At 39.8% G+C, this 24,348-nt stretch overlaps 1 protein-coding gene across 1 annotated transcript in view; it reads left to right on the forward strand.

Annotated features, from left to right (window-relative positions):
• LOC126259724 (helicase SKI2W) overlaps nucleotides 1-24,348 on the forward strand; it is a 157,750-nt gene that overhangs the window by 84,660 nt on the left and 48,742 nt on the right. The window contains exons 13-14 of the mRNA XM_049956704.1: nucleotides 13,479-13,673; nucleotides 22,305-22,537. Coding sequence (XP_049812661.1) covers nucleotides 13,479-13,673; nucleotides 22,305-22,537 — 428 coding nt within the window. The remainder of the gene's footprint in view (nucleotides 1-13,478; nucleotides 13,674-22,304; nucleotides 22,538-24,348) is intronic.

Consider the following 24,348-nt stretch of genomic DNA (forward strand, 5'->3'; position numbering starts at 1 on the left):
TTTTAACTAGATTGCATACTGGGCACTGCATTTTTAGCTGTTGCCTTTTGTGAAGTGGTGCTCCCCCACCACTTTGTGTACATTATGCCCATATTTTAACTGTCTGCCATTTCCTGACAGAATGCCCATTTTTTAACTGTTTACGTTCCAACTTGGGTTTGCCATCTGAGTTATTGGCTGTTTTAGGAACAGCACGTGGGCTGTCAACTGGGATTTTACTTTTTATCCTTCATAGCAATATGGCAAAGGCCATTTAATTTTTAGTTATGAACCTCCGTTTCTCTGTAATGTATTTTATAGACCTTTCTCCATGTCCCTGTTTTTAGCTGTCTTCTCTTACGTCTATTGGGACTGACATGTAGTCGTTTTTTAACTCCTCTCTGTCTTCGTGTTCTATAGTTTTGACTTGAGCTCATATGACCCCAGTTGTTTCTGTGCCCTAAAACAAAACAATCCAATCATAAGGCACCTCATCACAATTAGGCTTACATGTACAGTGATTTAATGTACAGACTGCTGTACTGCCAACTCTGTCCAAAGAGTATTTGGAAGACCAAAATCGATAAGCATTGTTCAAGCACTTTTCACTATAGATCTGATTTCAGATTTAGATTTACCATTCTGCTCTGATGTATATGGTGAACCAGTTTCATGGATGATACCAGGCTTCTAGAAATGGTTATGAAGCTTATAATTAACCAAGTCTGTTCCATTTACAGTACTAATAACTTAAAGCTTAATCCTTTCTTGCCCTTTCCCCAACTGTTGAAACCCTGAGAACATAGAAGCAACATCACTTGGTCTTGAGAAAATATACAAACCTATATGAAGTACAGTCATCTTCAAATACAACAAAATAGTTGGGTCCACCTAGTGATGTGTGTGGTATCTCTCCACATACATCAGCATGAATAAATTCTTCTGGAGCACAGGCACGAGTCTGAAAACTTGATCTAAATCCCTTCCTATGCAGCTTGTATCATATTGACATGTTTCACAGAAAAACTTAAAAGCTTACATAAGGCATTTGATTTTATTTCTGGAATCAAACCACAGTTGGGCACTTACTTTAAGTTTTTGGAATTGACATCTCCCAACCTCTTGTGCAATAAGTCAGATGATGCACAATTTCTTGCTCCACATTGTCCATACAAAATAACATCCCGTAACACTGATTTTCAGCTTTTACACCACCTGCCCCCAGCCCCTCACCAAGTACATTGATCTTATTGTTTGTTAAATATGACTTCCAAACTAATTACACACAATGTATTGTCCAGTGTACGAGGTTCCCTTACACCATTTACTAGTGCATTCAACTTGACTGATCCAATACCTTGAGCATTCACATTTGAATTATCTCTTATGTGAACAGGGACTTCAAACTTCCCTAGTGGTTTAAGCATTAAAAACCATTCCTTGTGTGACATCATGTGGTTTGATGTTGTGCTATCAGCAAGTCAAACATTTTCACAATTAGTAGCTAAAATGTTCCTAATTTCTGCACTCAGAACTTGATGTTTAGGTTCTTGATTTTCACTTGACAATTTCATCAGTCTTTCCTTGCACTCGGCCTTATAATGCCAATAACAGCACTCAACATTCTTCTTATTCACAGAACTTTTGCTTAAATTGCTGAAGCTTTTCCTTCTGTGATTACCATTAACAGCAGCAAATGCAGTCGTCATTTCATCAGTCTGCGGCAAATGTTGCTCCTCTGTCAGTAACGTTGCTGTTAAGGTGCATTTACACTGCGATTTGTATCGGCACATGTATGAGATACATGTATATGCGACTTTGCGACATGTATCGCGACTTGTATGAGTTGACAAGTATCAACCTCATACATGTATGAGCGTGCGTTTACACAGGTTGATATGTATCACTGTGCGATAGCTTCCGACGACGATTTGGAAGATTTCACATTTTTATGTGCTGATACACTTGCTCTTTTGGAAGATGATAGGAAGAAAAGGCGGAGGAAGCGTAGATGGTGGCACAGAGAGTTTCTCGCGAATTAACACTAGAGGATGTCGCATATTTTAGAAATTATGTTAGGATGAGTATGGAGGATTTCCGCGGTTTGTTATCACTTGTGGCTCCTCTTGTGTCCAAAACCAACACAAACTTTCGGGAAGCGATTCCACCAGAGGATCAGTTGGCAGTAACACTTCGTTTTTTAGCCACTGGGGATTCCTCGTAAAACGAAGATTTCATGACAAAACATTTGCATTGTCGCGCGATTGCTAATGCCAACGTCTCACACACGATTGTCAGCATCCGTTGTCAACATTATCACGCGAGGCCGCCGGAATAATAGCAAAATATTGATATACATGCCAGATGCATGAAAAAATTATATAATGTATTACATACACTGATATATATATAAAACTTTTACCTTCACTTCTTGGGATAAAACTTGCACAATGGCCTCGCAAACACGAAGAATAATGTTGAATATGGCACTTTTTGATATTCTACGCAGCTACATTAATGTCGAAATGACAGTCGGCACCTTCAAAACTCACACAGCCGCCAAAGAGCCTGGTACTACGCATGCGCTAATCGTCGAAATAAGCGGCAGTCGACAAGACGACAGGAAATGATAGTACTGCGCATGCGCGAGTTCTTCAAATGTCGCTCATACATGTAGCGTATATGGCCAAAAAGCGATATACAAAATGTATACGCGACATGTATGAGCTGGAGGGTCCGCATACAAGTTCCGTGAATTTTTGTATGAGGTGATGTATCGCGACATGTCAAATTGACATGTCGCTCATACATGTCGCGATACATGTATCCCAGTGTAAACGTACCTTTAAATTATCAGAAGTCTGCCTCTTTTCATCACACGAGTCCCACCTTGTAACAAAGGAACCATATTTTGCCGGAAGCCCACCTAAAACTTTGGCAGTCTTGTCTGTATCTCCCAATGGTTCACAAACATCTGCAAGTAACTGTGCTAATGTTTTAACTTTAGTAATATGTTGTGAAGTAGTATCACAGAGTGCCATCTTGTAACTAAAGAACTGTTGTTTCAGTGCTGCTTTATTTATTGTAGATCATGACTCTTGAATCATCTTAAGCCTATTCCGTGTACATTTGCTGTAGCACATGCTATAACAGTTTACAGTTGGTCAAATTCCATACCAGACAAAATAAGAAGTGCAAGTTCTGTGCACCCCTGCATTCACTAGTCTTACTTTACTTTCGTTAACATCATCTAGCAATTTCTCAGCTCAAAAGATAATTTCCATTTGATACTTCCATAAATGAAAATTACCTCCATCAGATTTTTTGGTGCTGAAAAGCTTCATTCACTACATGTTTTACTTTTTCACTTTCCAAGTAAAGCCTTCAACGTAACTGAATGCCCTTTGGAGATTTGATTGATGCAAAGAAAGTAAAGCCGTATCACAGTAAATTAATGTTTTTCTGGTGTTATTAGCTATTGGAAAGGCTGTGATTAAATTGTAACAACATATGATGAATGAATTTCATTTCTTGAATAAAACAAACACACTCAAGGCACAGAACATTTCCTTGAAAACAATGTAAACATATACAAAAGAATAAAGACCATGTGCTGGTCACCAGCAGCAAAGATAGTTGAACATCTGGTAGACAGACATTGTATCAGCACAGTAAGCCATGCTAGGCAATACCTGTAAATGGTACAGATATTGTAGCCATGTCCATTGTATTTGACTAGGTTGCTCTTCTGTTAGCTGTTGTGCTGCTCTTATATATCAGTTTATGGAGGCTCTGTCTCTTCCTGTACTTGTAATGGCCCAATGTGAGCTTGCTTGTCATGATCCATGAATTCTCGTTCATCATCATAAGTGATCTCCAGGCATATGTCATCAACTTCTTGTGTTGCTGGTGTTGTGCTGCTACTAATTGAATGTGACATCGCACGATCCATACATAAACTTTCTGATTTGTGGGGTAAAAAACTTTTGTCAGTTCTCCTTGGTACTCAACAAATATAACTTTTTGGGCTTTGGCATTGTGTCAACAGTTTTTAGATTGTCTCTCTTGGATCTGCCATTCTGCTGCCATTCTGTTGTGGTGTGTATGGTGTGGTAATTTCCAGCTATACTGCAAGGTTTCTCAGAAGCTGTTTCATGTCGCAATTAATGCACTCAATAGTATTGTTCACAGACAGTGTTTTGATTCTTTGACCAAACTTGTTCAATGCTAGAGTGTTAAATTCATGAAACTGATCAGTATTATTTGATTTGTTTCTGAGAAAATAAATGATCGTGTATCTAGTTGCATTTTTTAATGTGACAAAAACTTTGCACCTCCAACTGATTCAAGTGACATTGAACTGCAGATGTACAAAAGCATAAATTCACAAGTGTTTGAAGAACAAATTATGTCTTAGGTGTTGAAGTGAAGTCTAGCTGACAGGGTTATATGAAGGCCTTCAACAATCGCCTTGACCAACATATGCTGAAGTATCAATCTTATTGACGTGCATCAGTTTTTCATACCACTGTTTCAGGTTATACATTGCAACAATTACTTCATCACTTGCTCAAATGGATTTCATAATGAAAAACAACCTACAAATAGTGTTTCCTTGCTGCACAATTTCTGCCACAGTATCATTGTTGTGCAGTAATATAACTTGACCTTCTTCAAAAAATGCAGAGATTTTCTCTGAAGTACATATTCTGACACTAAACAAGTTCTTGTTAGTAGCTACTATGTGCAAAATACAAAATGTATAAGATGTACCTCACTCATTTATCATCAACTTATTTGTTGACAATTTTAGTTCCCATTCAGGTGATTTCACATTTTTTATTATTGTTGAGTGATACACATTCTGTTACAGACCAAAACTACAAGAAATATACCCATTGAAATATCAAGTGATATAACGTACCACTATCCATCAACTATACGTCTGATTGTATTCGAGTCGTTTCACACAAGTCTCACATGACATTTTGGCAACAGGACATATTTTATCTGTTGAGACAATAAGTGTACTGTCATATACGTCTTTGACACATTTATGTTTCGCCACACATCACTTTTTCTTCCAGCAGTCCTGAGCAAAATGACCACACTTTTTGCTGTAAGAATACTCATATTTTTTGCTCTTCCTAATAGTTGGTTTTATGAGATTAAATTGACTTCTTATTTTGCTTAGTGATCACCAATGCTGAAAACTTACCGAATTTATCATCCATGACCAATTGGTACTCTACTGTAATAAGCATTCTGTCAGTATTTCCACATTTTGTTGATCAGTTGGCATGCTATTTTAAATGCATTGTACCTTAAAGTCAATGATGTGGTGATTTGCATCATTGTTGCTACATCTGATACACTTTCTCAAACATTTTGGAGCTGCGATGGCAGATTTTGGACTTTAGCTATGTGCATAATGACCAAATCATTTGTATCTATCTGATGGACATGAAAATGCTACATTAATGTTAACTTACTTGTTTCTGATTGTTAGTTTTGAACAAAACTCAACTTGTTCCAGAATGCATATGTTATTTTACAAGCTAATGGTTTTTACAATTGATCTTTGTCTAATGATGTGGAAATTAGGAACATAACCTTGGCATTGTCTTATCCATGCCTTCAGGGCCACATCAGTTTTAGTGGTTGTACTCATGTTCCAATCGCAACATGAAAATTCCATAGGCCTTGAGAACTGCCATGTTCTGGTATGTCCAGGCTTGATCATTATTCTCACTTAATGTTGCAATACACCTCCCACAAAATTTCTTCAGCCATTGTAGATTATTTTTTGTTTAAGCACATCACAAGCAGGGTAACAACATTTTGCCTAGTAACTACAACTGACAGTGTTTCTCTGAGTAATTTCTCGTGCTACCACTTGTCCAGTCCTCTCAGGTAAAGCACACACTGGGTCCATGACCCAGTGTGTGTTTCTTCCATAGATCATGCCATGTAGGAAGGCAGAGAGTCACAGCAACAGGTAAGTTTGGTGGGGATGAGGTTTCTGTAGTGCAGTGGCAGTGTGTGAGCAAACCATGTCCACTTTGCCAGTGTGTGTTGCTGCACACAACAGTCAGGTGCATTTACCTGTGAACATGGTATTATACATTCATATCTATGAGAAGAAAATAAATTTTAAAACCGATTTGAATCAACTGTCTACATGAGAGATGTGCTGCTCCACAGCTTGCGTGTGATGCTGGAAGGCAAGAACAGCTGACACAACTTTATGAATATGTCAAAATGCAATTTTTCTCAAAAAGAGAATTGTATAAAGCTAAGGTCATCGAAACTGGCTGCAATATTTATCATCAAACACCAACCAAAATCATTATTAATTGTGTGTGTGTGTGTGTGTGTGTGTGTGTGTGTGTGTGTGTGTGTGTGTGTTTTTGCCTGCAGTTACGTGTAAATCACTGTACACAAAATAAAATTACTGGTAGCAAAGACTCGGGCAAAAGACTATCGTGTAAATGGTCAGTGTGTTGAGTCATCATCATCATCTTGGACAGTTTCCAGCCACTGGCTGGATCTGTCGGGAACACAAGCCTCTCCATCATGTTCTGTCTTTCCACCATTCCCCCTCTTCCACCTTCGTCCAGTTCTCTCCTCTTCTCATCACACATTCCTTCACTCCCTTCACCCATCTATCTCTTGGTCTTCCTCTGGGCCTCTTCCCCTCCAGTTGCAGATCAAACATCCTCTTTGGAATTCTTCCCTCATCCATTCTCTTCATGTGTCCATACCACTGCAGTCTTGATTTTTATATCCTGTCCTGTACTGGTTCCTCCTTTAGTCTTTCCCTCACATACACATTTCGCAATCTGTCTCGTCTTGTTACACTCAACCTGCTCCTCTGGAACTTCATTTCACTAGCCTGTATTCTACTTTTGTCGCTTTTGTGCATTACCCATGTCTCACTTCCGTATGCCAATATGGGGACAAAGTAGGTTCGGTATATAATTCCCTTGGATTTCTGTGGCACCTCCTTGCTCCAAATAAGCCCCCTAATCCATTTGTAGAACTGCCCTGCTTTTCTGCACCTTTCATTTATTTCCATTGTGTTTCCCCCCTTACTTTCAATCATGCTTCCCAGGTACTTGAAGTTCTCTACCACTTGTAGTTTTTCCCCTCCACAAGTTATATCCACATTTGGCCTATTCTTCTTCCTTGTTGTGACAATTATTTCACTTTTCTTTGCAGAGAAATGCATTCCATATTGTGCTGCCATTGCCTCCCATGCATCTAACTGCTCTTGCACCTCCTTCTCGCAATTTCCCCATAACATCAGGTCATCGGCAAAAAGCACTGCCTATAGGGGCGATGTACAGCGGGGACTTCGTGTGCCCCAGGACCGCTACGGTAGCTGGGAAGGCCCTATGGGAACCCTGAAATGTGACGGCTAACGGGGCTGTGGTGAAGCTGCGATAGGCCTAGCAAGCCAATAGTGGATAAATCAACTGCTTTTAAAAAGGGAACATGCCTCGGATCACGGAACGGAGTGTGTTGAGTGAGAGACCACATTTATGATAAATGGAAGAAGCAAACAACTAATCATCTTCTTAGAATAAGTGAAGGGAATGCTTCATGATAACATTGAGAACCACTGATATCTCAACAGGTAATCTCTCTGTCGTTTTCCAGGTTGTGCCTTAAAAATGACAGGGGTTACCTGTCAAGATATCAGAGTTTTTGATTACTTTCATTCTTGCAAGTCATTAGAGCATAATGCATGCTGGGAAAAGCTAAAATTTCACAATTAGCTAGCTCCTTCTCCTTGGGCAATAAGTTAAAAATTGTAGTTATAACACTCAAAAGTGAATGCCTGCATACTCCTTAGGGTGAAAATTACCAATCAATAAATGATACAAAATTCTCATGTACTATTAAATTGCTGTGTTGACAAACAAAAACATTTTTTAATTCACGAGTCATTAAAACCAAGATTTATTATTACCTTACCTTGTACCAATGTCTAAATCATAATACAATCATGACTGCTGTCTGAGTCCATATCTGAACTTATGATTACAAATTTTTGATGATACGTTCAAGGTTATATCGATGGTAGACAATGAAAACCTTGTAACTCTATTTTGTTAAATTTTACAGGATAAGCAAAAATGATTTCTTAAAAAATATAGAAAGTTATAATATACTGCCCAAACTCTTTGTCTTTAAATATGTCTGCTTGTGAGATGTCTGCTTGTGTCTGTATATGTGTGGATGGATATGTGTGTGTGCGAGTGTATACCCGTCCTTTTTTCCCCCTAAGGTAAGTCTTTCCGCTCCCGGGATTGGAATGACTCCTTACCTTCTCCCTTAAAACCCACATCCTTTCGTCTTTCCCTCTCCTTCCCTCTTTCCTGATGAGGCAACAGTTTGTTGCGAAAGCTTGAATTTTGTGTGTATGTTTGTGTTCGTTTGTGTGTCTGTCGACCTGCCAGCACTTTCATTTGGTAAGTCACATCGTCTTTGTTTTTAGATATATAAAATATAGAAAGTGATAGACGTAACATTGCTACATGAGTAATTACATAGTAGAAGCCTAGTTATTGACAAATTAGAAAATCCCACACACTTTCAAATCTCTCTTTGATAAAGAAGCTACTAGTTTCTGGAATTAAGAGATTTTCATAGACAGATGGAGTTAAGAGGTTTTCATTGCCTACCACCAACATCTGCCTTCACCTCCTTATCAAAGACCTCTTCCAAAAGCAATGCAGCGTCAATCTGCCCATACTGAAGGGAAGATGCTGTCTATTACTTCATGCTCAAGCATTTATTATCTGCATTGTCTTGTTCTTTTCCACCACATAATTTTTAACCAGTGCCCAAATTAATCCAACCCGATTATACTGAGAGTGCTGTGGGTTAAACACAAAATTGTGTAACCTCATTCGTGTGAAAAAAAAAGAAGAAGAAAGAAAACAACAAAGTTCGTACATGTTGTCGAACAACTCGTCTAAATTAACGAGTTGCAGGAGTTTGACGCAAGCCTGATTCATACTGTGCAGAGCAGTTTTATATTTTAAGCCAGAACACAATACCTGCTTTTCTGGTGTTTGTACTTTGTTTTCTGTCTGTAACAGCATTGACCATTACAGTAACCAACTTCAGAGCAAGATATGGCAAGAACTATTTAGTGAACCAGTTCTTGAAATTGACAGCATTCATTTCCACATGTTAATCGCTGGTGCTCTCCCTCCCTCCCTCCCTCCCTCCCTCCCACCTAAATACAAGTTTTATCTCAAGAACAAAACTAGAAGAAGAGCTGTAATGCTTAATAATTGCTGAGAACTTTTTCCTGTGAGGACCTTAAAACCACCACCACACACGATTTTGATTCACCCATGTCTCACCAAGGTGATGTGCTGTTGAATGACCTTCTTCTCTTATTATGTGCATTGTTCCAAGGAATGTGGCTTGTGCTATCACCTTTTCCATTGAAAACTTTCTCCCATCTTTCCTTTTTACATAGTTGAAACCAAGGCCTTTTAAAATTCATTGTACTGATGAAGTGCTTGCTTTGAAGGCAATTTTCTCATGCTTAGCTGTAACACGTTTTTGTGATCATACATACCAAATACGGAGTGCCTTAAAACACTCTTCTCAAAACCATTCATTTGTGTTATAGCTTTCATGCAACATGAAATCAATATTTCCTGGTGTTTCCACAGCTATTCTCTGTACAGTTCATTCTTGTATCTTCAAAAGTTGACCAAAATGTCAACAGTAGGAGTCCCGCTTTCAGATTCACATTTTAAAAAGCTATAAACACAGTAAATAAAACTTCCTGGCAGATTAAAACTGTGTGCCGGACCAAGACGCAAACTCGGGACCTTTGCCTTTCGCGGGCAAGTGCTCTACCAACTGAGCTACCCAAGCACGACTCACGCCCCATCCTCACAGCTTTACTTCTGCCAGTATCTCGTCTCCTACCTTCCAACTTTACAGAAGCTCTCCTGTGAACCATGCAGAACTAGCACTCCTGAAAGAGGATATTGCGGAGACATGGCTTAGCCACAATTGGAAGGACAGATTCAGCATATAGAAAATGCTTGTCGCCAAACTGGTCTACAAGCAGGTGGACCATCCATTTGTTGGGCATGCAGCCCAATATGATGTGCTTCAGTTCAGTGACTGCATTACAGTGGTGCTATATAGATTCTTCACACCACCACCACCACCACCACCACCAGCTGCCACAGCCTTCCTGAATTGTGCAGGTGGGAATTCTTTCACTACAACAATTTATCCTTGATTCCCATAACCCCTCTGACCTCCCTACCCCTACTCCAATACATATGCCTTCCAACGCACCTACAGGCCCTTTCCTCTAACCTGCTTCTCTCGTCTGTCCCGCTTCTCTCCTCTGTCCCGCTTCTCTCCTCTGTCCCGCTTCTCTCCTCTGTCCCGCTTCTCTCCTCTGTCCCGCTTCTCTCCTCTGTCCCGCTTCTCTCCTCTGTCCCGCTTCTCTCCTCTGTCCCGCTTCTCTCCTCTCCTCTCCCTCCCACCACACAACTTCACTGTGCTGCACCTAGCAGCCCTACCCTGTCCCCACCATATCTATGCACACTTCCACAGGCAGCATGAGCATCTCCCCCACCTGTACTCTGCTATGCCTTGCCCTTGCCACCCCATGCCCATTCCTTACCCCTACTCTGCTGTGCCTCCCCCTCTCCACCCCATGCCACTTCCTTAACCCTACTACCCACCCCCAGCTGAACTGCTGCTCACATCAAACATAGCCACGCCATTGTGTCCGGAGACATTGGCCATGTATATGTGAGCTGTTGTGGTGTGAATGCTTTGGAAGGAGGACTTCATCCAAAAGCTGAAAATGTTCCTGGGTATGCCTCACAATGCAATATCTGATTTTGGAATTTCTGCCTGACCGTGATGTAATCCAGCTGGAATCTTTAAGTGTTTCTGCACCTTTTACATGTACACTTCCTCCTCCTGTGATTCTTGAACAAAGTATTCATTATTACAACTATTTATTCACAACTGATACAAAAGAGTATGTTTGCACCTGTTACTGTCCTTCAAAGTAGTCACCAGCATTGTGTAGAACCAGTTGCCAGCGATATGGAAGGTGTAGTATACCGTTAGCAGAGCCTTTTATGTTGATGATGTGAATGGAGCGGTCTAAAGTTACGGTGATTCTCGTGTACGACTGTGATGGTGTTAACCTAACGCATTATGTTCCTCCAGGCATACTGTCAATGCACATTATTACTGTTTGTTTTTGGAGCATCACCTGCAACGAGCTTTGCAAAAGAAGCGGCGACACTTTCTGCACAACCCACCCGTCACTCTGCACGACAATGCATGAGCACATATAGCACAAGCTGTGGCTGCTCTGTTCAGTCGATGGGACTGGGAAGTACTGTACGATCCACCTTACTCAGCGGACTTAACTCCTTGTGACTTTGATTTGATTCTGAAGATGAAGGAACCACTTCATGGCATTCGCTTCAGTACTGTTCCAGAAATTCAACAGGCAGTAGACCGCTCCATTCGCACAATCAACAGAACAGGCTCTGCTAACGGTATACCACACCTTCCGCATCACTGGCAATGGGTTCTACAAAACGCTGATGACTAGTTTGAAGGGCAGTAGCAGGTGCAAACATGTAACTCTTTTGTATCGATTGTGAATAAATAGTTGCCACTATTTAAGTTCCAACCCTCATATATTCCTTGTGATCTGTACCTACTTTTCACTTCACTTCCATGATGAAAGCAATATTGCAAATAAAGCAAGAAAACACTGCTGACCATCACAGTTGCCATGAATACTAAAGAAAATTGAGGAGGAGGAGGAGGAGGAGAAGAAGAAGAAGAAGAAGAAGAAGGAGAAGAAATTAGCAAAAGCTCTCTGTTCTGTGATGATGGAGTAAGACATTCATCTGAACACTTAGCTGATAACCAAAGAACAAACTGTGTGTCAAAAGTTGGCAGAATGAGATGTAATGTTTCACTTTCAACAAGGACAAAAATTGTATTATTAATTTCCCCGCAGTTCACAGAAATAGAAGATGCCACAAATGGCAAAAATGTTTGATCAGGTTGTTACCTTGTAATTGTTGACTGATAAAATTGTTAGCAAACAAGAAAAAAATTTTACTTTGTTGTCCCATGCACCATACCACATCCCAATTATGTCAATTGCAATAATTATAGAATATCTTAACTAGAACTGTCATCTGAAAATGAACTGATTCGAAACAGGTGATAGTACTGACACACAATATTTAATAGTGACTTGTGGCTATTTTACTTTCAGTAAGAATCAGCTTGTATCAGCACACAGTCAGTGTCTCATGACAATATTTTTTGATGTCATAAGAGGTGTGTTGTCATTAATTTGGCAACAGGTACCATAAATAGCTCCTCTTCTCCTAAAATTTACTTCGTGATCCGCTCTCTGTTCAGAAGTTCCTCCTTCTCTATTTTTTTTAAAAAAAAAAATCAAACATGGTGTGCAAATAAATTGGTGAGTAATATGAAGTTAAGTGGTCCAGGGAAGCCATTTAGACTGGCAGTCTTATACAGTGAAAAGTGAAATCTGATGAACAATACTCAATCAACAGTCAAAAACTGCAAGCTTGCTATAAGAAGTAGATATTTCAGAAAAAAGTATACAATCACCAGAGTTTATAGCAGTTTTAGTAACACATGACAGACCTTCCACAGCTTCTGTAAACCCTACAAATGAAATATTTATTTTCAAAAGTCAGTGGATTCTAGAGATATTTAAATTATAAATAGCAATTTTATGATTATTAATATTATTTTAAATCATGGTGTTTGAAGTTCATGAGGAAGTAGTAAAACATTTACCCACTTTTTAAACTTATTATTTATTTTACTTGTAGCCAGATACTACAATTTTTCAGATGGTTATAATTAGTAAACAAACTAGTAATTTTATGAACTTGGGAAAATAGTGATGAAGGCATTAAAGCAATATTTACCATTAAAAGCAATAAAAATTAAAAGCTTATCAGAGATATCACCTTATCCAGTAAACTAGTAGAATAACAGGTAGTCATGAGTTTACTCTGAGACTAAACTGAAGCCATGGATTCACATACACTGGACTGTGTGTCTCTTTTTTTCTGTACCATTTAGTTGCATAAGTGTGAAAAAAATAAGTGTATACATCTAGTTCCAAGTACATAGATTTAGTTTACAATAATTGCTTCTCTTTTGTTGATAGATACATTGACCCTTTTGACATCCCTGAAGGCTCTCTTCCGTCAAGGGATCTATAGTATATGACGAATGAATGAAGGAGAAATATTTATACCTAAGAGATGAAGATTCAGTAAAGCCTTACTGCACTGTTATTTTAACTGTAGATGATTGCATGTCTTTTAGTTTATTTTATGCTTACAGGAAGTCATTTGTTTTATCACTTATGAACTTCCTCATTGCTGGTCATAAGAAAACTCATTCTATTTTATTTTTAGGTGAAAACAATGACAAGGCCAAAAGTAGTTCGTGAAATGGTGCCTGGACGAGTGTTACTGATTTCTCACAAAGAACACGTCAATAAGTTAGCACTTCTGCTATCTTTCTCATCAGACTACAGACGCTCTTTATATAAAGTACTTGTACTCTGTGATTCCGTATCACAAAACAGTTCAGGAGAGATACGATTGGAGGTGAGTTTAATGTTTGTTTCTTGCCCTGTAATTTTTGCCAGATTGCATAATTCGAAACTGGAAGTGTTTCAGTTATATGTTGGACATAAATTTCTTTATTCATCATATATGGTTTATGTACAGAACTTAAAAACTTGTGTGATATATAAATATGTTTTTGGTTCTTTTGGAAGAATTATCAAGTTATTAAAAATACAAAGAAAAAGTAAGAACATCATTTAATTCAAGTTTTAGTTCTATTGACTTTTCAAGATCATTGTAGTGTAAAAGAACTGAATGAGTCGTAATTAAAATGAGATTAGCTTGTATAAAGGACATTTTCCTACCTCATTCCAAGTTAAATTTTTTTGTATCTGGTGTGCACTAATAGTGCTATGTTGCAATATGAAAGTTGCTGTCTGGTCTTCCAGTTGCTAAATTATCAAATATTATGTTATTGGTTTTCTTTTGGTTATGGAGAAACAATGATATAAATGTAAAGCAATTACTTTGTATAAGTAGTATCTAGTATTTTTTCACAGATCAAAACTCATATAAATGGATAAATTGTTGATTACTTATTTAAAGGAAAATTTACTTAAGAAATTTGTTTTAATTCATAATGAGACAGATGAGCTGGCTAGTATCTAATTTTAGCAGATGCAGCTCTCAACACAGGCTATAGAAACACATCAGAATGAATAAAAAAATAGTATTCTCAGCTTTTGAACCATGTGTTTCTTCTTCATTGCAAAGAGAAAATTATTGTGTGAAGTCGTAGATCCAGATACGGACTCACAAAATATGAAGAGGGAAGGAGATAGAGATCAGTTACTGTTTACTTCCCATCTGCCCAGTGACCTTTGTCTGTCTGTATGTATTCTTTCCTTGTTTGACACCTCTATCTTATAGTGATAAATTTTGCCTCCCTATTGCCTTATAGCTATCAGTTTCTGAATAATCATTCTCCTTCCAACCACACACCAACTACATCTACATTTTCTCTCCTGAAGAAAAAGCCAAATGCTACAGTGTTAATTTTTATTTATTGTGCACACAGTATTTCAGTAATACAGTTCACTAAATGCAAAAGCCAGTGCACATTTTCCTTGATTCTCTAGCATGTCTCAGGGCCATCAGCTGCCACTTTAAAGGTCAAAACTTAATTTTATGTCAGTAATAACAAATTAATTATTGCAGTATCATACTAAAACTTTTTACCACAATCGTTTTACTTCCTGGTTGACAGAGCTTAACCTTATTTAAAATTACTGTGTTCAGAGATGGAACTCATTTTGCGACTTTTTACTTTCTCCCTTTTCACCACTTTGTTATGGTGTGAATTCACGTGGGAACTACTGAATGTTGAATCACATAAGACAGGCAACCCACTGTAAGACAATATGCAACACAAGTGAAAAGAAATTTGTATGATGTTAAAAAAATGAAAATATAGCAATCAAACAATGGAAAGTCCAGTCTGGAATAACAAGAAAATGAAAAGGATAAATTGCTACTTACCTCATAGAGGAGTAGTTCAGTCACAGACCGATACAATGAAAAGACTACTTAACTTTTAGCTTTCAAACAAAGAAGTTCTCCTTCAGAAGCAGAAAATAAACACCCCCCCCCCCCACACACACACAAAGCAAGTGCACCATAGCGGAGTGGCCAGAGGTAGCAGTCATGTCTGCATGAGGTGTGCTTGCTTGTGTGAACACATGTGTTTTCCTTTCTGAAGAAGGCTTTGGCCAAAAGCTCATTTTGTAAGATTCTTTTCATTGTGCCTGTTTCCAACTCAAGACGTCATCTTTACAGTGAACAGTAAATGTTTCATAATGTTGTAGAACTTTTACTTATTCAATACAAAGCTGTCATCTAACATAAAGTGCAAAACTGGGAATCCATACCATTTTGAAAGAAAATTATAAACATACCTCTTTAGCCACTCCTTCAACAAATTATTTTATCATCTAGGTTCGAAGATTAAAAATCACTGTTAGGTACGTAGCAACTGTTAATTTATTGTAAACATGTCACTGTTCTCAAAATTTTCTTTGAAAAATAGCAATGCAGGCAAGTAAATGTTAACCTAACAGTTGGATATAAAAAAAGCAGTTAAATTAAATAACTAAGGAAGCAAGAGTCTTTTTCTCCAAAATTGTGGCTTTTCTTCTCATTTACTATTTTACATTTAGCTAGCATCAGCACAAATTGTGTAGAGTTGTATAGTAGTAGTTTCTTTGTAATATAATGTAAAGATTAATATAATAGAGGGAAACACTCCACATGGGAAAAATATATCTAAAAACAAAGATGATGTGACTTACCAAACGAAAGCGCTGGCAGGTTGATAGACACACAAACAAACACAAACATACACACAAAATTCATGCTTTCGCAACCAACGGTTGCTTCATCAGGAAAGAGGGAAGGAGAGGGAAAGACGAAAGGATGTGGGTTTTAAGGGAGAGGGTAAGGAGTCATTCCAATCCTGGGGGCGGAAAGACTTACCTTAGGGGGAAAAAAGGACGGGTATACACTCGCTCGCTCGCGCGCGCGCGCGCGCACACACACACACACACACACACACACACACACACACACACACACACACACATATCCATCTGCACATACACAGACACAAGCAGACATTTGTAAAGGCAAAGAGTTTGGGCAGAGATGTCAGTCGAGGCGGAAGTACAGAGGCAAAGATGTTGTTGAAAGACAGGTGAGGTATGAGTGGCGGCTACTTGAAATTAGCGGGGGTTGAGGCCTGGCGGATAACGAGAAGAGAGGATATACTGAAGGGCAAGTTCCCATCTCCGGAGTTCTGACAGGTTGGTTTTAGTGGGAAGTATCCAGATAACCCGGATGGTGTAAAACTGTGCCAAGATGTACTGGCCGTGCACCAAGGCATGTTTAGCCACAGGGTGATCCTCATTACCAACAAACACTGTCTGCCTGTGTCCATTCATGCGAATGGACAGTTTGTTGCTGGTCATTCCCACATAGAAAGCTTCACAGTGTAGGCAGGTCAGTTGGTAAATCACGTGGGTGCTTTCACACGTGACTCTGCCTTTGATCGTGTATACCTTCCGGGTTACAGGACTGGAGTAGGTGGTGGTGGGAGGGTGCATGGGACAGGTTTTACACTGGGGGCAGTTACAAGGGTAGGAGCCAGAGGGTAGGGAAGGTGGTTTGGGGATTTCATAGGGATGAACTAAGAGGTTACGAAGGTTAGGTGGATGGCGGAAAGACACTCTTGGTGGAGTGGGGAGGATTTCATGAAGGATGGATCTCATTTCAGGGCAGGATTTGAGGAAGTCGTATCCCTGCTGGAGAGCCACATTCAGAGTCTGATCCAGTCGAAAGTATCCTGTCACAAGTGGGGCAGTTTTGGGGTTCTTCTGTGGGAGGTTCTGGGTTTGAAGGGATGAGGAAGTGGCTCTGGTTATTTGCTTCTGTACCAGGTCGGGAGGGTAGTGCGGGATGCTAAAGCGGTTTTCAGGTTGTTGGTGCAATGGTTCAGGGATTCCGGACTGGAGCAGATTCGATTGCCACAAAGACCTAGGCTGTAGGGAAGCGATTGTTTGATGTGGAATGGGTGGCAGCTGTCATAATGGAGGTACTGTTGCTTGTTGGTGGGTTTGATGTGGACGGACGTGTGAAGCTGGCCATTGGACAGATGGAGGTCAACGTCAAGGAAAGTGGCGTGGGATTTGGAGTAGGACCAGGTGAATCTGATGGAAGCAAAGGAGTTGAGGTTGGAGAGGAAATTCTGGAGTTCTTCTTCACTGTGAGTCCAGATCATGAAGATGTCATCAATAAATCTGTACCAAACTTTGGGTTGGCAGGCCTGGGTAACCAAGAAGGCTTCCTCTAAGCAACCCATGAATAGGTTGGCGTACGAGGGGGCCATCCTGGTACCCATGGCTGTTCCCTGTAATTGTTGTTATGTCCGGCCTTCGAAAGTGAAGAAGTTGTGGGTCAGGCTGAAGCTGGCTAAGATAATGAGGAAAGAGGTTTTAGGTAGGGTGGCAGGTGATCGGCGTAAAAGGAAGTGCTCCATCACAGCGAGGCCCTGGACATGCGGAATATTTGTGTATAAGGAAGTGGCATCAATGGTTACAAGGATGGTTTCCGGGGGTAACATATTGGGTAAGGATTCCAGGCATTCGAGAAAGTGGTTGGTGTCTTTGATGAAGGATGGGAGACTGCATGTAATGGGTTGAAGGTGTTGATCAACGTAGGCAGAGATACGTTCTGTGGGGGCTTGGTAGCCAGCTACAGTGGGACGGCCGGGATGATTGGGTTTGTGAATTTTAGGAAGAAGGTAGGGGTGCGGGGTGTTGGTGGGGTCAGGAAGTTGATGGAGTCAGGTGAAAGGTTTTGTAGGGGGCCTAAGGTTCTGAGGATTCCTTGAAGCTCCGCCTAGACATCAGGAATGGGATTACCTTGGCAAACTTTGTATGTAGTGTTGTCTGAAAGCTGACGCAGTCCCTCAGCCACATACTCCTGACGATCAAGTACCACAGTCGTGGAACCCTTGTCCGCCGGAAGAATGACGATGGATCGGTCAGCCTTCAGATCATGGATAGCCTGGGCTTCAGCAGTGGTGATGTTGGGAGTAGGATTAAGGTTTTTTAAGGAGGATTGAGAGGCAAGGCTGGAAGTCAGAAATTCCTGGAAGGTTTGGAGAGGATGATTTTGAGGAAGAGGAGGTGGGTCCTGCTGTGACGGAGGACAGAACTGTTCCAGGCAGGGTTCAATTTGGATAGTGTCTTGGGGAATTGGATCATTACGAGTAGGATTAGGATCATTTTTCTTCATGGCAAAGTGATATTTCCAGCAGAGAGTACGAGTGTAGGACAGTAAATCTTTGACGAGGGCTGTTTGGTTGAATCTGGGAGTGGGGCTGAAGGTGAGGCCTTTGGATAGCACAGAGGTTTTGGATTGGGAGAGAGGTTTGCAGGAAAGTTTAACTACTGAATTAGGGTGTTGTGGTTCCAGATTGTGAGGATTGGAATTTTGAGGTTTAATGGATCGCTTAGAGGAAGCCTTCTTGGTTACCCAGGCCTGCCAACCCAAAGTTTGGTACAGATTTATTGATGACATCTTCATGATCTGGACTCACAGTGAAGAACTACTCCAGAATTTCCTCTCCAACCTCAACTCCTTTGGTTCCATCAGATTCACCTGGTCCTACTACAAATCCCATGCCACTTTCCTTGACGTTGACCTCCAGCTGTCCAATGGCCAGCTTCACACGTCCGTCCACATCAAGCCCACCAACAAGCAACAGTACCTCCATTATGACAGCTGCCACCCATTCCACATCAAACGGTCTCTTCCCTACAGCCTAGGTCTTCATGGCAAACGAATCTGCTCCAGTCCGGAATCCCTCAACCATTACACCCACAACCTGACAACAGCTTTCGCATCTCGCAACTACCCTCCCGACCTGGTACAGAAGCAAATAACCAGAGCCACCTCCTCATCCCCTCGAACCCAGAATCCCCCACAGAAGAACCACAAAAGAGCCCCACTTGTGACAGGATACTTTCCCGGACTGGACCAGACTCTGAATGTGGCTCTCCAGCAGGGATACGACTTCCTCAAATCTTGTCCTGAAATGAGATCCATCCTTCATGAAATCCTCCCCACTCCACCAAGAGTGTCTTTCCGCCATCCACCTAACCTTCATAACCTGTTAGTTCATCCCTATGAAATTCCCAAACCACCTTCCCTACCCTCTGGCTCCTACCCTTGTAACCGCCCCCAGTGTAAAACCTGTCCGATGCACCCTCCCACCACCACCTACTCCAGTCCAGAAGGTGTACACGATCAAAGGCAGAGCAACGTGTGAAAGCACCCACGTGATTTACCAACTGACCTGCCTACACTGTGAAGCTTTCTATGTGGGAATGACCAGCAACAAACTGTCCATTCGCATGAATGGACACAGGCAGACAGTGTTTGTTGGTAATGAGGATCACCCTGTGGCTAAACATGCCTTGGTGCACGGCCAGCGCATCTTGGCACAGTTTTACACCGTCCGGGTTATCTGGATACTTCCCGCTAATACGAACCTGTCAGAACTCCGGAGATGGGAACTTGCCCTTCAGTATATCCTCTCTTCTCGTTATCCGCCAGGCCTCAACCTCCGCTAATTTCAAGTTGCCGCCACTCATACCTCACCTGTCTTTCAACAACATCTTTGCCTCTGTACTTCCGCCTCGACTGACATCTCTGCCCAAACTCTTTGCCTTTACAAATGTCTGCTTGTGTCTGTGTATGTGCAGATGGATATGTGTGTGTGTGTGTGTGTGTGTGTGTGTGTGTGTGTGTGTGTGGGCGCGCGCGCGCACGAGCGCGAGTGTATACCCGTCCTTTTTTCCCCCCTAAGGTAAGTCTTTCCACTCCCGGGATTGGAATGACTCCTTACCCTCTCCCTTAAAACCCACATCCTTTCGTCTTTCCCTCTCCTTCCCTCTTTCCTGATGAAGCAACCATTGGTTGCAAAAGCTTGAATTTTGTGTGTATGTTTGTGTTTGTTTGTGTGTCTATCAACCTGCCAGCGCTTTCGTTTGGTAAGTCACATCATCTTTGTTTTTAGATATAATGTATAGATTAATTTCTACAAACTATTTATCTGTTGTTAAAGTATACCTTTACTTGCACCACATCCTTGGAGGTTCTCCATCTTGGTGGAATCTATGGAATATAATGGATGGGTGGATTGATGGATGTATAAATGAGTGATGAATTGATCAGTTAAGTAGTTTTAAAATCTACCTGCACAAATGATTTCACAGTAAAGGGGAAAAGATAAAACATACCATCAAAATCATAACAGTGAAAAAATGTTCATATGAGTAAATTCCACACATAACAACTGGAGTCTGTTGTTTCATGTGAGAAAAAATTGCACAGTTACTACTTATGAATAGATTTTTTTTAAAGAGATAGCTGAATATAAAACAGTGTCATGATATACTGTCTGCAATAATTCTTTTTCACATATTGATTCATATTATAAAACTGTTTCTCAAATTTTATGCTGAGACTTAGCTGTTGTGTTATGTATTGCAGCAACAGTTGGGGACAGCACCCCAGGTATGATATGTAACTACTTTGGCACTAATATAGTATTGGTGTAGTGGCTGGGACATCACATTTGATATCTGTCCTCATAGTGTCAGATGACATCTGTATTATGCAGAGTAATAGTTCCACAAATGTAAATCATTTCAAACCTCTCACAATGGGGAAATGAGCGAAGAAAGCTCAGTTCCAGTACCATAACTGAAAATGTGCATTCTGATGGGCATAATCTATCTAGAAAAACAAATTTAAATACATATCTGAAATACCACAGAAGCTACTTCATTGAGTAATCATTAACGTCGCTCAAAATTTAACTAACTGGTAACAGGTAAATTGTTATGTGATACGTATGGACATAGTATTGGTACACGCTTATTTACATTGTCAAGCTTTGGATGAAATCTTCTTAGTTTGTCAACTGAGTGGCAACGTTGTTTTGAACCAGCTTTTCAGTGGATTTCCTGCTCATCATCTTCTGGCGGAGTCACTTTGCTGAAGATGAAGAGTAAGAAACTTATTGAAATGTCAGTTCACCTCAAGGTGATAAGCAGCTGAATCATTGAGATGTTGCTTCAAGATGGTAATGCCACCTGATTGATAACCCAAGATTTTATCAGTGAAGTTCATTGAGAAAGCCTGCATTTCCGTAGGACCATAGGAAATAGTGTACACACTGAGGTTATTGTTGTCTGAACTTATTGTGTGGAGGAAGTTGGCTGCTTGTGACAGCAACTGCTTGCTCTGTAGATGTGTGCTCTTTAGCATCATCAGCATCTCTTGTCAGAAATTCTCAAGTTCACCAAAGGTGGCAGCACAATTGGTAGCTTTCAAGAAAAACAACATTATGGGCTGTAAACCTTAAAATAATGACAGTAAAAAATAATGGCTTTTGTAAGTACAGTGACTGCGTGCTATTTCTGTATCTTTCTGTTGACTGTATTGGTAGTTGTATCTCCTGAAGGTAAGTAATGGGCAACCAATCAGACTGAGGGACTGTTCTCTGCATTTAGAGAAAGCTACACAAACTTTCTTTCCTCTTCTAAGCACTTCTCAGTCTCTCTATTCATCTCTGAGCTATAATGTTTCTCACCTCTTTGGTGTGTCTATTCCATTACCTTTGTGACATGTACCAGAGAAACTCACCAAGACTAGTGTGGACCTCATACTTCCTTACAAATGCAAAGTATCTGTTTTATTGTCTGTACTGAACATATGCCATTGTTCCAATCACAATGTAGTACCCTTGTGATGTCAGCCTCATCTTGAATCTATGCTCTGAAATCTTCAACTATCACACTTTAGTGTGACCTTCATTTGTTTAATGGCAGTTCTGTTCCCAAGAATTCTCCATATCCAACATTATTTCACTGTCTTTTTCCCTGTTCCTCCTAATTATATGCTAAAAGTACTGATTCATATACCATTTCGTTCACATTACATTATCTGTGTTGTGGCTTGTAAAACACAATAAACTAAGTATTTGCACCAGAGATATCATATCATTACTTTTAAATTAACTGATTAGTTCTCTCCTTTTTTAAGGTGAGGAATGAAGATAAAAGTCGGAAGGAACCTCCAGAAAAACCTGAAATTTGGTATCGTATGATGGGCTTGATTGGAGGGGGTACAAGTGTTTTTGTACCAGATGGAGTTGGTGGTCATGCAGTACTTGCAATTGGACCAGCTGACATTCTCGAAATTTCTGATAAAACTGTCAGGATTAACGTTGAACGTGTAATTCAGGATTGGGATAAACGGCAACTACCAAGATTTAGGTGTGTGAGTATTGTACTGTATTGTATATTTATTGGTCCTGTGAATCATACACCTTACAGGGGTTACATAATGATATAGGACAAGTCAAATAATTTGCAATAAAGTTTAATGGAAAAACTTTTGTATGGTTTTCAGTATATACCAACATAACTCTAACATATAGGAATAACATTTCACAAATACACAAATTTTACACGCGCACATTTCATACTTTCAGCCTTGATTGTACAGACACACACACATATGTAATAGACCACATATAATACAGATAAATCTACATGTACACCTTTCTTATTTTGGCCTTAATTGTATAAGCTATTTAAATTTTTCACATATTTATATTGTAGATAAAAATTCATCAACACCATTGTAGCAATTCTGTAGCAAGTAGTCACTCAGTGCAGTTTTGAATTTATGCATGCCAGTTATTGCCTTAATTTTTTTAGGTAGTTTGTTATACAGTTTTCTTCCTGCTTGCAAGGGTCCTTTTTGTTGTAGTGTTGTATGTGAAAACTGCATATGGAAACTGATTATTCCTTGTGTTATATGAATGGATATTTTGGTTTTTTGGAGCAATCTTGCTATTTTCATCTACGATTTTCCTTATAAACATTATTGTTTCTAGGATATATAGACATGGTAATGGAAGAATATGAAGCTTTTTAAATGAGGGTTTGCATGAAGATAGAGGTTCTGAGCCTTCCATGGCTCTTATAATTCTTTTTCGTACAATAAAACAGCTTTTGCTGGGTGGTGAATTTCCCCAGCAAATTAAACCATATCTTAGTAGTGATTCTGCTTGGGCGTAATACACATTTTTTATGGCTTGCATTGGTGTGTATCCAGCAAGAATTTTTATACAATAACAAATGGTATTTAATTTACTACATAGGTGCTGTGTGTGTTTGTGCCATCTTAGGTCATCTTGGATCCAAACTCCCAAAAATTTGGTGCTGTTTACAATTTCAAGTCTTTCGCCTAACAGTTCTATGGTTGCAGTTAAAGGCTGTTTATTCTGCATGTGTGTGGATGCATAGTATTTGTTTTGTGTGTGTTTATTATTAAGTTGTTCATTGCGAACCATTCTGATACATGTGAAGTGCTCTTTTTTATTTCATTTTGGAGCTCTTCTGGGATAACAAGATTGGTCCCAGTACGGAACCCTGCGGCACACCGTATTTAACACACTGTTTTTTCTGATTGATAGGAAGTTAAATTTTTTCCTTTTTTGTACAAGACTTCAACTATTTTGTGTCTGTTTTGTAGATATGACTTTACCCACTCATAGGCTGGGCCTCTGACACCAACATTTTCTAAACAATAGACCATGGTTAATGATGTCAAATGCTTTCGAAAGATCTAGGAATATTGCTGCTATGTGTTCATTTTTATATAATGCATTTAAAGCTTCATTTAAGGAATAGCTGTCTCAGTGGACTTACATTTTCGGAAACCATGCTGTGTACCTGAGAAAAGTTTATTTTTTTTCAATGAAATCTAAGAGTCTTTTATAAAAGATTTTTTCAATTATTTTAGAAAAAACAGATAGTAGAGAGACTGGCCTATAATTTGTTATATCTGTTTTTTCACCCTTTTTGTACAATGGCTTCACGTTAGCTATTTTTAACCTTTCTGGGAAGATTCCCTGAGAAAGTGAACTATTGCATATGTCTGCCATGGGCCTAACTACTAAGGGTGCACATTTTTTAATGATGTGGCCTGGTATGTTGTCAGTACCAGAGGAAAATTTTGATTTTAGCTCCCCTATTGTTTTTAGCATTTCCTGTTCATCTGTTGGGTATAGGAAGAG

This window comes from Schistocerca nitens, chromosome 5 (assembly GCF_023898315.1).
Source record: "Schistocerca nitens isolate TAMUIC-IGC-003100 chromosome 5, iqSchNite1.1, whole genome shotgun sequence".
NCBI classification, from domain to species: domain Eukaryota; kingdom Metazoa; phylum Arthropoda; class Insecta; order Orthoptera; family Acrididae; genus Schistocerca; species Schistocerca nitens.